At 39.9% G+C, this 16,286-nt stretch overlaps 1 protein-coding gene across 1 annotated transcript; it reads right to left on the bottom strand.

The window, feature by feature from the left end:
- Window positions 1-1,263: 1,263 nt before the first annotated feature.
- On the bottom strand, window positions 1,264-14,531 carry LOC132328182 (F-box and leucine-rich repeat protein 13-like; the record flags this gene model as incomplete). Its single annotated transcript, XM_059847938.1, is given in 5 exon segments — window positions 1,264-2,642; window positions 2,644-2,740; window positions 10,510-10,582; window positions 10,585-10,672; window positions 14,379-14,531. Coding segments are annotated over 5 exon segments (474 nt in total), but the record flags the coding sequence as incomplete, so codon positions are not given.
- Window positions 14,532-16,286: the final 1,755 nt, after the last annotated feature.

Below are 16,286 nucleotides of genomic sequence, written 5' to 3'. Positions count from 1 at the left end.
ACCATATCAGTTTAAAAGCTGGTAGCTTTCAAACAGAACTTTGGAGTTGTCATTTAAAAATTAAAAAAAGCATTTTTAACACTTCCAAGATGACATGCTTTGCAAGCTGTGTTATACTTCTAAATGAAATGTCTTAATACTGTGGGAATTCTGCTGGTTTATGCAAAATGCAGACAATTTTCTTCAACCAAATTGTATCATGGATAGGAAAAAATCACTTTTAGGTGGTTCTTATGTGGTCTTCTCATTTGGTGGTTGAACCCTGAGCCGTTTCTGCCTGGGTGATGGGTACTTTCTGTGTAAAAATACTTCTGTGAAATGACAAAACTTGCTCTGTGTCATCCTGAACCTCTGGTTTGTGGATAGAAAGAAGAACTCCAACTCTGTCTACCACTGCTCATCTGCAAAGAAAAGCCTTTAAAATAAATAAAAGTACCATAGATCTGGCTGATTTCAAGGAGGAGCACCCCTCCAACTGGACTTCAGAGGAGAGTCCACCTGAGCATTCCCTGAAGGAGAAGCTGCCCTAGAAGGGAAGTGTTGCCCTCGTGCCTGAGAGCTGGAACCTCTTGGTTTGCTCTGTCTGCAGTGACTGAGAGCCCTGTCCTGCAAAGCTCCAGGCAGCCCTGGGGGGCAGAGAGGGAGGTGAGGGGAGCAGGTAAAACTGCACAAGGGCAGGTCTGATTTTTGTGGAGGGTTCTGTGTCACAGTAAAACAAGCACACACTAAAGTAAATGGGGCTTTTAAAAGCCTTTCCATGCCTCTCTATGGCACCTTATAAAAGCAGTAGTGAAATTTGTGTTTTAAGCTGAAATGTCAGAGTCCCTGCCAGCTGAGGGGATGGTGAGGAGCAGGAGAGAATTCAGACTGCCAGCTCAGACTTTAAGTTTTGTGTATATGTGTGTGATCTTTAAGTCATAATGGTACATTATGAAATTATGAAATTAACTTCTTTTGCCACAGGATTCCCCAGGAGATATAATTGTCCCTGGCTAATGGACTTCAAGAGTCAAGGGCAGCATATCTACTGTAATTCAGGGTGGTTAAAAACTCCCCTTCCTGTTTTTTATTGTGTACTGCTTGTTGGGATGAGGTGGGCTCTAATGCATATGACAAATTATATGTATTTTTAATATAAATAGTAATATATAAAACATTTCTAGTAGTATTACTAAAGGCATTACAATATTACTAGATATGAGTTATTATTTTACTATTAAAAGCCACAAAAATAATAAATTATAATGGTTTTTGATACCCAGAAGAATATTTGAAATTAATGATTTCTGTGCCCTGCTGCAGCCAAAGTGAAAAAAGCACCTCAAAATTCACACCACATGAAAACAATCTAGTAGGTACTTCACAAGATTGAATCCATTTAATGGTCCCATTATTCACCTGAAATACAAAGCCTGTCAGCCTCTGAGATTAAGGTTGTGATTTTTGAGACTGCTGCATCAGCAATTTAAGGGAGAACATAGTAAGAAAATATGTTATTTGTTCCATATTCAAAAGAAAGCAAACTCAGACTTTGAATTAATTTGCTAAATCTGGCAGGAATTAAACATCAGACTTGTTAGTTACTTGCTTAAATAAGTTTTAATCAGCCAGCAGAAAAATTGTGCTACCACTAAAGCTACTGATTATATTCATTCCAAGCTAAAACATGTTGAGACCAGCTAGAATGTTAATATGAAGGTCAAGAATGAGTTGAAGGAGGACAAACCCTGCCTTATGAGTTTCCCCAAAGGCATTGAACAATGTCTTGTTCTGCTCTAATGAGGTGAAACTGTATTTATCTCTAGACAAGGGAAGATTAGTAGGTTATCAGCAATTAGAATTTGAATGGCAAATCCCTTGTGTGCCCATATATCTTTTTTTGTCCATTTGATGAGAAGACATTCTTGTAACTGGAGCAAATTTAAACTTTAACACTTTTTTCATCTGTGCTCCCTTTAATTTGGTTCTCCTGCTCTCTCAGCTGCCAGCCAGCCCACAGTTCAGACCTGCAGACAAGAACATCAGCTTGTTCAGAGAGCTGGACTCAGCCCAAGAGGCTTTTATGAGAATGAGGGCTCTGGGGGCACAAGTGACTGTTGAGAAGAGGAGAACTGTGCTCAAGTGCGTGGCTGTAGTTGTGTATTAAAGAATCTGTAGTCACTGCCTACTCACTGCTCTCCACTCCTCAAGAAGGCTGTACTTGATGAGTACCAGCCACAGCAAGAGTGAAGTTCTCTGGGGAGTCAGTGTTTATGTCCTGGAGAGGACCTTCATGGCAAACAAATCCTCTAACACATGCAGATTTATTCGTTGCTTACTCTGCACGGGACTACAAAAACTTTCATTATTGAAAGATGAAGACAGCTTGAATCAACATCTGAGAGCCAGCAGTGCTGTCTGGTGCAGCTGTCTTGCTTGAAGGCATTCATACTCCAGTGAGAAAGATTTGCTATGCTTCCCTACTAATGCAACAAATGGCCTTTTATTAAAGTGTGATTAGTTTTAAGAAAAAATAATACAGTGGTCTTTTCATGCTCTAGAGAAAAACCCTTGAACTGTAGAGATGCTGCACAATTTCTTCATTTTTCATTTTGAAGAATTTGTTTTTTCAGGCTCTGATCTGTGTTTTTTGATGAAGGTGGTTATGTTACCATCCCAGTCATATCCAAGCCAGGAAGGATGGTCAGCATCGTTATGTTCCTGTTTCTCCAGTTCAGCTGGGTATTCCAAGACAGCTTGTCTGCAACAAGAGTTTAAAAATAACAATGACAAAACTTTTCAGAGGCTGTTTTTACAAAGAGCACTAAAAAGAGTTTAATGAGGATAAGTTCCTTGTTTTAACTAAAGCTACCAATATTATAAGGGTGTTGTGGAAAGTAAACCAGAAGATAATTGGTTAGGTCATAGAGTCACAGAGTGAATTAGGTTGGAAGAGGCCTCTGGAGAGTGTTTCAACCTGATGTTGCTTTAAGTGTATCCAGCTAGACCAGGTGAGTCATGGCTTTGCCAGATGAGTTCTGAATATCTTTAGGGATGAAGGTTGGACAGTCTCTGGGATCCTCTTCAAGAGTTTGGCCAGCTTCCTGGTTAAAAAATTAAAGTTTTCTTGTAATCAGAATGTGATCAGAATTTTCCATGTGCCATTTGTCCTATCAGTGCACCTTTGACACTGGTCTGGCTCTGTCTTCTCTTCTGTATGCTCTGATAAGAGTTAGAGGCAGCAATAAGGTCTCCTCCATCTCAGATCTTCTCCTGGAACTTAGCAAAGCAATTCTCTGAAGGTTCTTCACACGTCACATGCTCCAGCACTTTAATGGTCTTGGTGGGCTTCATCCACACTTGCTCTAGGGTGTCAGCATCTGCCTGAACACAGATCTGAGAGGATGATGTCACTGGAATAGTAACATTGTCTTTGGAAGAAAATATAAAACCAAAAATAAATAAACCAGCTACATCCAAAGGTATTACAGCATCTCCAGCATGTTTTCTCATGGCTCTGTAGGAAGGCTATAGTAACTGTGCAGGTCTCTCTGTTCTTTCATTTGAACCTGTGTCTATGGCACCTCCAAGTATTTTCACCCTTTCCTCATTCATCTTCTGCTTTATTTTCGACAGTCTCTCTGCTGTAGGTATCTTCTGTCACCCACCTCTATTAACAGGTATTGTTTCAGAAATGGAGTTGAGTACACAATGGGCAGTGCTACAGGAGCCTTGTGGTTACCTGCATTTGCTGGCACTGGCTCTGGACCTGCCCCAAGGCTGTGTTTGGTTTTGCAGCCTCTCTGAGAGCTGAACCAGAAGAGAGTTGTCTGTGATGCCCAAACCTACCCGTGAGCCCTCAGATCCCCCTCAATGTTTTGTGACCACTGCCCTTTTGCAGAATTAGAGCACAAAACTAATAAACTAGATCAAAATTTGAGAAAATCAGGCCTCCTGAGTGAGACAATAAAAAGAAGAAGAGCAACTCTCCTTTATTTCTCGGCAGCATCAATCCAGCAATTTTCAGTACCTTCCCAAGTTGAAGAAACAGAACCTACCACTTGCAGTCCTGTGAGTGTCTCTTTCTTTCCATGCCTTGTGTGAGCTGGTTGCCAGCCTGGTCCTGCTGAGCTGAGCACCCTCCTGCCCAGCCTCCCCCTGAGCTGAGGTACTCCAGGGCTCCTGGGGAAGAGCCAGCTCTGCAGCTCCCATCCTCTCCAGCAGATCCAGCCTGATCTGGTGTGTCACAGCCACAGCAAGGCAATCTTTCTTCCTGCTGGCCAACTCCTAAGCTCTGGAAAAATATAATATACAGCATCCAGACAATACTGGAAAAAAATCCAAATTGAAGGGCTCTGTTATCTGCCAGTAATGCTGCTACAGTGTTTTTTGTGTTTGTTTCCCAAAGTGGAAATGCTGGAGATGGTTACAAGGGCAGATGTGCCCAGCTGTAATGCTTGCACCTCTACAGCAGGAAAGGGGAAGTGGGCAGGAGTGGAAAAGGGACAGAATTAGTGAAGCAAGAAGGGCTTGTTTTCAAGCCCTGCAGGATATTTTTTTTATAAAATGTCCAACACTGACACACTCTATGAACCACAGGAACACAAGGCTGCATCTGTTTTTATATTAGGGAGGCCTGTGCCATTGAGGAATGTGTGCACAATTTATATGAGCTATAAGCTCTGACCTATAAAAAATCAACTCATCCAAGTCCAAATTCCTGTTTTTCATGGAAACTGCAATGTATAGTGGCTGTCTGAAGCATGTATGAGGGGAGCTGTTACTACTTTTTTGGAAACTTATGATGTCCCATGCCTGGAGCTACAGTTGAGTGGTGTGCCAGAAACAGCCATTCATTAATCATCAACACATGGTAAAAAGATTGTTTATTTAAGATATACTGTCCTGTGACAGAACTTGATTATTTTATTTATTTATTTATTTGTTTATTTACTGTCTTAAATGAGCCAATTGATGAACAAAAGTATTTCAGCCAACAATTACAGTTATCTTTGGCAAAACAACTGTCTCTTGGTATAAGTCAGACAAAGTACTGGCCCAAACACAGGGCTTGAGCAGCACTGGAATACCTAATTGAATCCTTACCCAAAGTTTGAATCCACTTTACTGGGAGGGGGTAACTGGGAATTACAGTTCTGCAACATGTTCTGAATCCTGAGCCATTCCGAAATTCCACAATTTTTCAGAATCCCAGAATGTGCTGAGTTGGAAGGAACCCACCAGGACCATAAAGCCCAACTCCCAGCCCTGCACAGCACCATTCCCTAGAGCCACCCCGTGTGCCTGAGAGCATTGTCCAAACACTTGAACTCTGTCAGGCTGGTGCTGTGACCACTGCCCTGGGGACCCTGTTCCTGTTTGACTGGGTCCATCATAATAAAAAGCAGAGATTTTTGGGAAAAAAAAACAAAAAACAACTTGTTGAGCTGAGGTTACAGAAACCAATCAACAGTAAAAAGTAATGGAAAATAAAAACTCAAACATGGGAGAAATGTTTATAGTGCAGGTACAGGAGAAGTTAAGCAAGTGGAAGCAGGGAGCTAATGGGAAAAGCAGGAAGCATTCTGCAGGCATGCTCCAGGTTACAAAATGTGGTAAGAGTACACGGGATCTGAAGCATTCTGAGGTCCATGTCAGCTGCAGTAGTTTTATCATTTTAGGACATCCAGTTCATGTGCACTCAGTGGCTGAAACATGGCACTCCAGGAGCCTCTGTGTCACTTCCAAAAAGAGAGTTACAATCCGTGAGAAGACAGTACTGTATTTTTGTTGCTTGTTAAACAGAAGACTTAGGAGTAATTGTTGTTGGTCTTTTACCAAATTGTGTGTAGGAGGTCTTAATTTTCAGTTCCATGTTTGTTGGATCTTTCCTGCCCTGAGACCTGAATATTTGGATAACATCTAAGAAATTCTGTGAGATCTTACAATCTCCTTTCTAACCAACAGCAGCCATTTGAAAACACAACAACAAAACCAAACAAAAATTAAAGTCTTCTCCAAATGTCAAATGTATTGTAACTATTAAGACCTAATGTAATTTTTGTTTAAAAGGCAAAAATTGTAAGAGGAATTGTTGATGAGTTTGTTGTTAATAGCGTAGTCATGAGTTTAGGAGAAATGTTACCAGTTTTATTTTAGTGCAGACAAGAAAGAAGGAAGCACCTAATTTTGAATAATTTAAGATCTTTATGGGGAACCACGCTGTTACAGATGAGATGTAGTTTGGGGAAATTACAAGACTAGCTGGCTTCTCTGTCAATGACACGTTTCCTTTCTCATTTTGCATCTAGAAATGTTAACACAGAAAGTTTTACAGGGAACAGAAGTGTTTCTCTAAAGATGCCAGTATGTGATTTCCTGTAGTCTTAAGGAGTAGTCTTAAGCAAGTCAAACTGACACCACCTTTTCCTACATTTTAGAAAGCAGTGAGTTAGGTTGTTTTTCCTCTAGCAGAAGAAATCAGTTGTACCAGCACTATGTACTTCCAGATTAGATTATCCATGATTCTTTCTGCCATTTAGAAACTGGATTAACTGAAAGGTCATTAACCTCTGGATACAGAAGTGTGCTGCAGGATACCAGGCCACAGACCTTTTTTTCCTTCTACCATTTATTAAACCTGGAAGCAGGGCAGTATTTTGGCAAATATAATCTCAAAATCTTCCTGATACTGGAAAGAATGAATAATTGAAAACCAATAACTGTTTCCTATGAAGCTGCATTGGATTGAAACTTGAAGAACTTTGTGGCTCCACGTGTTTTCTATTTTAATCTATCAAAACAGAAAAAATTGAAAAATAATGTGCACAATACAAGAGATATGACTCAATACTTTCAAGGTTTAGTCTATTAAGAAATGTCTGCTAGGACTGGTTAGTGTTTAACAATAAATAATGGGGAATTCCTTTGGAACAATGAAGTAATTTATTATGCCACGGATATTTTAGGACAGCTTTAAACTAAAAACATATTTCTTCTATTGCTTATTTAGAACCTAAGCCACTAGCATGTTTAATTCTCCAGATGAATATGATTTTGACATAGACCTCTTCCACCTCCTTAAACAGGGAATGAAATTTCTCTGCAGTGTGGGTTTCACACCCTCAGAACATAAATTACACCTGAAACCAGCCCTTATCTTCTGAAAATCTAAGAACCTGAATATGGTTTTAACAGTTAGTCTGAAAACAGATCTAGGGCCTGATTTAGTTTTTCTGAGAGTCTTTTGCTTGTCATTCTTCACTAGAAACATACAGGTTGTGAAAGAAGCACATCGTTTTATAGAAATATGTGACAGTGACAATACTGTCATTGCTGTTGATGTTGTTGAAAAGCCACTGCAAGATAACTAACTCTAGCATCAGGGCATATTTTACTGTGCTTTTGATGTAGGTATTGGCAGAAGATAAAGGTTTTATCATCATTGCCATATTGACCTTGAACTGCAATTAAAAAAAAAACCAACGATTTTCCGAAAGTGGGAAACATGCAGGACATGTCAGAATCTAGCTGTGAACTCACTTTTATCTTCTGAATATCATTCCCAGTATGTTCTGTGGCCTGGCAAAGTCTAGGGTGAGATGTCTTTGGACCTGTTGGAAGGAAAAAGGAGAAAATATTCAGGACTGCATTCTTCTGCATAGCAATCCACCTAGTAGGTGTTGTCCCAGACTCAGATGGTGCAGGGTAGGAGTTTCCTATCACTGAATATGTGGTGTGAAGGGTTAGAGACTGAGGCTGGCAAGGAAAAAAAACACCCACTCTCCAGAAAATGAGATTAGAGAAAATAAAATTGGCAAAGTTTACCTAGTTCTAAACATCACAAAAAGGGCAAAGATAACACAGGGTGGAGACATGTGTCTCATGGTTGCCTTTTTGTTTTGCAAAGATGTGTAACTCTCCAGGGTTATCTTTAGAGTAAAAATAACTGGTTGGGAAATTCCTTGGCTGGGTTAGAAGAGTTTAATCAAGACCTTTGGAGAACCCATTGCACATGGGACTCTTAGGCAGAAGCAAAATCCTGGGTCATCCCAGGCCAGAATAATGCAAATGGGTTTCTGAGAAGTCATGTCAGCTCCTTGGTGGTGGCTCACCCAACACAAATTGGAATTTGCACAAATTTCTGTTCCCATTACATCTCACTTCTACAGGAAGATGGATCAGCAAGCAGAATCAGAAAGGGCTGGCACACTGTTGCTGCTCTAAACAGAGATATGAAGTCACAGAATAAACAAGTCAACAACAGTAATCTGAGGATAAAAGATAAACACTCGAGGCTTAAGATGAGAAAAACTGTAAATCAAAAAATATTAAGAGATTAAATGAATCTGAATTATTTTTTTTTCAATTACTACTGTTGCCTGCCAATCCTTCAAAGTACGTTCTGTATCTAACAGGTGTTTAATTAGAAGTGGAGATTTTAAGGAGAAAGTTCTGAGATGACACTGAGAAAACTACATCTGAGAGAAGTGAAGAAAATAAGACCAATGACAGCAGAATTGTTTGTGGTAAGACAGGGAAATAGTAGAGGAGGATTTGGAAAGTGTGAAGCACACTGGAAATACCTTTTGGGTTATTAAGTGTGTGTATTGGTCTTGTGCTCTCTAAAGCAGCTATTAAGCCCTGGAATGGCTTAGCAGGAAGAACAGTACTTACAGAGGACAGTTAGAGCTCTCCTAGTACAGGCTGTCCATATTGGATGGTATTTTGTATTTCTTACTCTCATAAAGTTTGATTAAGTTACATACTCAGAGATATCAGCCATGTCTAAACTTCAGTTCCTTTCCAGTTTCAGGCCCTGTGGCATGTCTGGCCACTGTGCTGTTCTAGGTACAGGGCCTACTCTGTAATACTCTTAACCCCCATGGAAGGGTGGGGGACATTGAATACACATCTTTTGAGACTCACAGGACTCAACTCAGTTCTCCCAGTTTTTAAGAAGGGTAAAGAAGGAAGGCTTCAGCAATTACAGGCCTTCCAATCTCACTTCAGTGCCTGGTGAAATTATAGAGAAGGTTATTCTGAGAGTAACTGAGAAATATTTGAGAGACAGTGCAGTCACTGGGCACAGCCAGCATAGGTTCGCAGGGGGGGAAGTCCTGCTTAACCAACTTTATTTCCTTTTATGACAAGGTCATCCACCTAGCTGACCAAAGGAGGCCAGTAGACATGGTGGGTTTGGATTTTAGCAGAGCTTTTGATACTGTCTCCAAAAGTATCCTGGATAAACTGTCCAGCACTCAGCTGGCCAAGTCCATAAAACTCTGGGTGAGCAACTGGCTCACAGGTTGGGCTCAAAGGGTTACAGTGAATGAGGTTATATCAGGTAAGTGGCCAGACACCAGTGCTCAATTTGTAATGTTTTTATAAATCATCTGGATGCAGGAATTAAATGTAAAGTGTGCCAGTGATACTAAACAAGACTCCCTGCAGGGTAAAAAGGAACTACAGAGAGATCAGGACAGACTGAAGAGCTGGGCAATTACCAGCTGCATGAAACTGAACAAGAGCAAATACTCAATTCTTCACCTGGGATGGGGAAACTTGGTTATACACACACACTGGGGGATGAAAGGCTGGAGAAAAAGCCCTGCAGAAAGGGATCTGGGAGTCTGGGTCTGTGGAAGGATGAACATGAGCCAGCAGTGCCCTGGCTGCCAGGAGGGCCACCTGTGTCCTGGTGACATCAGGCACAGCATCACCAGCTGGGCAAGGGAGGGGATTGTGCTGCTCTGCTCTGCAATGGGGCAGCCTCACCTCCAGTGCTGGCGGCAGTTTTGGGCGCCAAAATGTAAGAAAGACATTAAAATATTAGAGACCATCCTGAGAAAGGTGACCCAGATGGTGAAATATCTTGAGGACAAGAATGACAAGGAGCAGTTTATGTCACTTGGCTTGTTCAGCTTGGAGAAGGGAAGGCTGAGGGGGAAGTGCTGACCAATGATAAGGCACAAGCTATGTCAGGGGAAGTTCAGACTGAACTTTAACAGAAGGTTCTTAGAGGTTGGTCAGTAAAAACCAGCCTGGGAAGGTGGTCACAGCACCAGAGCTTGACTCCCTTTCTGTTACTGTGCTGTGTTTTGAGCCCAGGCACAAATCTACTGCCATATATTGACATTCAGTCATTGGGAAACAGGCCCCCACAGACCCTTGGAGTGAGCTCAAGGACAGTGAGATGGCTGAGAGCAATAATCCCAGCCTGGTTTTCTCATTCATGTTCCCATGCGCCCTTGAGGTAGTGTCCTTTGCCAGCAGAAACATCCCTAAGAGGGCATTGTCTGCCATAAAGAGATGGAATCTGTATCTGCTCACTTCTGGCTGACACTGGAACGTGCAGATAACCCTGCCAGACCACAGGAGTCCTAAGGCACCAAGAGGGACAGCCCCTAAATAAAGAAGCTAGATGGGTTAAGCCAGATACCTAGTGTGGCACCATGATGTCAGTGAAGAAAACAATCTCATGTTTTGGGGTTTGCAACCTCCTCTGAAGTAAGATTAGGAAATATTTTCTTGGTAATTTTTCTACAGTACAGTGTCATGAGAATCTGGAGTAGCTCACAGCCTTTCCAAAGATATTTCAGGTGTTGTCAGTAAGATGAATGCAACCTGAGATGTCCAAGAAGGGGAGATAGTGGCAGGCTGCAGCCAAGTGTTGGATACTTGTGTCAATCATCTGTAAATGAAGCAACAAGACATGCAGAATTTAGAAGATTATTGAATAGATGAAAAAAGAAAAATGGCCAGAGCACAACTTTAGTGTCTGATTGGCAGGAAAACTATGTTTTAAAATTGAAGTAAGGTTTCTGGCACAGCAGAATTCTGACTCTCTGCAAGAGGCTCCACAGAAACTGTCACTTTCTAATATTAGATGTTAGTTAACTGTGATTACAGTCTAGTTTTAAATATTGTGGGGTTTTTTCACCTACTGAGAATGGTCTAACTTTCCCACCCATATAAGTGCATGGAGCACAGAGAAGCCTTTAGTATTTGTGCTATTGCATTGCTCTCTCTAAATTATGAGGATGCACTTGTATGACTTTTTAAACTCAGTTCTTTGTTACAAATGAGTGTCTCACACCAAGATTTTTGAATGTGTGGTTGGTATTTTTAGCTCTGAAGCACAGGTCCTTAGTTTCACCTCACAAGTCCATTTTTCAGGAACTGATACTCATGGCCTTTAATGCTGGCAGTTGCATTTGAGAAAAACATGACACACAGTCTGCAAGGTACATAAGCAGCCATGCAAGCTAATAATTGCTCCACTGACCTCAATGGGACCAGTCAAGAATACATTATGCACATACTTTAATTACCTTGTTCAGTCAGGACCAAAAATCAAGAGGGCACATGGTAAAAATCTGTCAAAGACATTTGATTAAAACCACTGGAGCGGGGTGGTAGAGAGATGAGGATTTTACTTGTACTAAACAGCCAATCTCATGAGACTCTGTAAGAGACAAGGCAGCAAGATAAAGCTGGGGCCTGGGGTTGTGGAACAAAAAGTTAGCACACTATGACAGTACTCCTGGTATTTGGAGCAATGTACATGTGCTTTGCTTATTCCAGATCTATTTATATGCTCAATATTAAGATCTGCAATAGATTAATAAATAGATCAAAATAGTTTTAAGTAGATTCATATTCTTATTTTTAAAAAAGTTGCTGACTCTGAAGTCAGTAACTGGTATCAGATGCATTTAGAAAAATCTACATTTGTCATGCACTGGATCCTATTCCCTTTAGAGGACTGAATGACAGAATTCATTGTTCATTCCATTGTATCTTCAGAACTTAGCTATTTAAAAGGCCAATTCATTTAACCAGATATTTATTTTCAGTTCTTGCTGTATATTTTCATGTGTAGAATATTTCCCACAGCAATTTCATTTTTTCCTTATGAAATAAGAATTATCCTTGAATCAGGCTCATTCCCTGAGTAAGGCTCAGAACAGAACTGCTGAATATTTTATACAATCAACATTTGCAAAATGACTTGTACCTGCCCTAGGCATACAGAACCATGACATAGAGACTCACAGCACCTCCACTGAAGTCACTGGAGCTTGTTGAAAGACAATTGATTTGCCTCAGAATATAGGATTAAAATGATTAAACTCTTCTAATTTTAGAGTAACATGCATAGCACATACAAAATATCCTTAATGTACATCTATTTCTACATTAATTTAGTATTTTAATATTATATATTAATATTACTGTATTAATTTTAAAATTATTTGTCTTTAAAATAAGATCCCTGATGTTACAGGACACAGTAACGTATATCCTTTGGAACAGGTTCATTCCAACTTTCATCTCCTGACCATTTTTAAACAGTTTCTGAGTGGAAAATATTTTTTTACTTAGCAGCTGGATACCCTCAATTTACACTACAGATTGCCAAAGGATTTGTAAGACCCATTAACTTTAGCATGCACAGGTGTACCCATCTCATTTTATGGGGCTGCAAGCTGGATTCAAGTCAAAGACTTGTAAACTTATGGGTTTATGTGGAAGAGTCTTAATGTTCTTTTCTGAAAATAGTAGGGTATTAGCATTTAACAGATTGGCTTTTAAAGTGTTTAAAGAAAAGATACCAGGTAGGAACAAAGTGTTGGAAGGGGATTACTGGGTCACTGAGCTGACTCATTTTTCCCATTTGCAGGAACTGCAAAGTATGACCCAGTCCATTCCCTTACAAGAGCCATACTAACACCCCTTAACAGTTTGCCCCCTTCCCAGAAAGCTCTTTCATAATTCACTGCTGTGATAACCAAAAAATCTCCCGGCTGCCAGCCTAAATGTATTTACTGACATTTTATGGTGTTTGTTTTGTTTTGTTTTCCTGTGTTGGTATGTCATGTGCTGGGGAGACAGAACTGGTGGCAGCAGTACATACTTAACTGCTTTGGGAAGACCTCTGCACACAACTTCTATTACCACTGTCATTGTGGAAAAATAGCTGAGTATCTATCTAAACCCAAAGGACACAGAAGACTAGGACCCATGTAAATAATAATTAATGGTGTACAGTAATATCTGTAAGATATAACCCAAGGGCTAGTGTAAGATAGAGAGTGGCCTCCCAGATCTGAAACACAGCCAGTGAGCTTTGGCCTAGAGGCTGAGAAATTCATGTACAATTGGAAGGCAAACAACTTGATCAGAGAATATCTAAATTTAGGGCTGGCTAATTAGTTGGCCAAATAATCTCAAATTAGTTGAGCAGGGGCTGTGTTCAACCACTGCAGGGAATGAGGGGGTGTGTGGAGGACTGGAAGAATAGTCAGGGGTTATGGAGATGGGTGTTGGTAAGGAGCAAGGCAGGGACAAGTGATGGCTGCAGACTTATTGTGGGAGGAAATAGGACATGGGCAATTCAATGGGGAAAAAATGAGGACAACTGGTTCATTGAGTGGCAATATTTTAAAGGATACTTCAAGATAAACACTTCCAAAAGTAGTAATAAACTTGTTCATTGCCTTGTGATAGTGACAGAAGCAACATTATAACTTTTCCCATAAAATTTAAACAAAAAATGAAATCAGCATTTAAAAATTTTTGTTTGCATGCTTATTTTCAAAATGAAGCAAGTATTTTGTTTTGCCGTTAAAAAATATTAAAACTGCATAAGTAAGTAAACACACAAAAGCCAGAGCTATTAAGTCAGAAAGTACAGGGAAGGGATATAGGCTTTCATAATTTCAAAAAGGAACAATTCAGATACAGCAAAAAGATAATTGGGATGCCAGGCTTTAGTCAAAAAGAAATTATACAGAAAATACAAGGAGCAAAAATCCTGTAATAGAAGTTCATGGTAAAGAGGAACTAAGTTTCACTACAGACAAATTTTGATCTAAATAATTTAATTTCAACCCTGAGTGCTTGCTCCACCTTTTAGGCACCTCTTTTATTTCAAAGTAGCCACTGCCTTGCTGTGTTAAGACACAAGTATTAAGTTCTAATGCCCCAGTTTATGCTTTACCTGGGTTCAGAAAAGCACTGGGGAAAAAAAAAAAGCATGACAATATAAAAACGAATTAAAACAAAGCCACGATCCTTTCAAAGCACCCAAACCACCAGAACCTGGGAGAGTAGTTGCAGGAAGTTATATATAATGTGAAAGCTCTTCTCTCTTCACCCTTGTTTAGACATCAGTCCCTGGAGAGAAAAACTTTTACCTGGTACAGTGTGGACACCTTTATACTCTAACTGCAGCCATTAGAAGAATGCCAAATACTCCCAAGAGCCAAGACTCAAATCTTAAATCTCACAGAAAAGCAGCTGAATGATGCCAGCAGGTCAAGTTTCTGGATGAAATAGTAAGTAATTCTTTGCAATAGCAATCCCAGAACTATCACCCTATTTCTTGTCTGTACCTTTGGGCAACCTCCTGTGCTGACAGATGTCAGTCTGTGGCACTGAAATGCCATTGTTTTCACAGCTTCATCTGTCAGCTGGGGGCAGCAAGAGGCATGGCAGTGTTCCAGGTGTTCTGTGCCCTTGCAGAGCTCAGTTACAATGCTTGCACATCAATCCTTTGATCCACTTCACACCCTTCAGTTCTCCGGGTACCCTTCATTAGTAGTGAAGTCATTCTGCCATTGACTGGGAATGTCACTAGAAAAAGAAGAAATGCATTAAGGGGCTATTTTCAATTGTTTATATATTATGCTGTGGGTTCATTAGACTAACATTTATGTAAGTTCCACTGTATGTATTAAACCATGTTGAATTTGGGTTCTTTAAATTGAGCACAACCCAGAAGGTAAAATGTTGAGCTTAAAGAACCAGGCCCAAATGAATTAATTCTACTGCTCTCTGCAAATGCCCAGTTTTGTGCATAACAACTTCTTCTTTTTCAAATGAACAGAAAACTGTATCTGAAGAAATCACTTTTTTTTTGGAAGGGAATGGATAAGAACTTCAGGACTGTCACTCAAGAGTTCTGGGCTCTGATTTGCTCTGTGGAGCAAATTAACTGTGATACTGGCTGACTACTACTATCCTAGCTTTCAGAGTGAATAAGCATTTGCAGATACTACTGACTCCAATTACAGCCCCTTTATAACTCAAATATTAGCTTTTTCATGTATTTTGTAAAGCAGATAGTCTTGGAAAATAACAATTGAACTCCTGTAAAAGGTCACTTCGATTCTTAAAATACACTTTTCTCCTTTGCACTCTGAAACTTTTTTTACCTTTCAGCCTGAATCTTTTCCAAGCCTGAAAACCATCACTTCTAGGCTTACAAAGAGAAGTTAGACCTTCTACTGAAACCTTATCTGGAAACCTCTTGAAACGAGATGCCTAAAATCACATTTCTTCACTTCCATGATGTGAAGATCACAGGACAGCCTGCAGCTCTACCAGAGGTTTAGCTCCAGTCAGAATCTCTCCTCTTCTGTCATGTGCAGCCTCAAACCCTGGTGCCATGCCTTAAATGTGTCACTGAGCTAGGTTCCAGCCTGCTAATCTTGGCCTGAGGCCAGAGTAATTTGTCATTTACTGGAATAGCAATTTTACCTCTACAGGGAAAACAAGGGAGTACACATAGTAGATTGAATAAAAACCACTGGTTGCATGAAGCTTTTCAAAGCTTTCAAGAATTAGTCCTGAGGTAAAAAGACTAAGCACCACATGGATAAATAAAATGTGTGCACACACAGAGAAATGCATGTATTTATTATGCACAAATGTTAGATATGTATCACTCTGAGAAAATCACCTCTGCAGTAATCAGCCACGAGTACACAGCTAATTTTTCCTTATCTTACATAGGAACTCACACAATAACATAGGGTTGATCACTAGAAATTGTTATTTTTATTATGACAAAAGATTATGTATTTCTGTGTGATTTTCATAAGTCTTACCTAAATAGATGCAAAGAAACTTATCAGGTCTGAAATTTGTTTCATAGACTGTACTTTTAAGATTTTTGTCCATATCTTCACTCTGGTTTCATTTTCTTTTTGTCTATTGGTACAGCTATATCACGCAGTTTTTCTAGGCTTTGGGTCCTTGTTTTATTTTACAAAATATTAAAAGTGTCAATGTTTGAATCTAGGATTGGGTAAAGCGGAAAATTCAGAATTTCTATTAATTGGCTCCTCTACCTTTCCTATTTCAATTTTGGATTTTTGGGCTGTTTTTCACCTGTAATACAGAAACATTCTACACCCAGCAACTAAATGTTTTTCATCTATGTGCAAGAGAAACTGCACTTCTTTCAGAATTAGGCCTCAGATGTGATGACAATCACTACATTCTCAGCTAGGGTATGT

Source organism: Haemorhous mexicanus, chromosome 5, assembly GCF_027477595.1.
Source record: "Haemorhous mexicanus isolate bHaeMex1 chromosome 5, bHaeMex1.pri, whole genome shotgun sequence".
Taxonomy (NCBI): domain Eukaryota; kingdom Metazoa; phylum Chordata; class Aves; order Passeriformes; family Fringillidae; genus Haemorhous; species Haemorhous mexicanus.
Note: the sequence above shows the minus strand (reverse complement) of the source record. Positions and strands in the feature narration are given on the sequence as shown.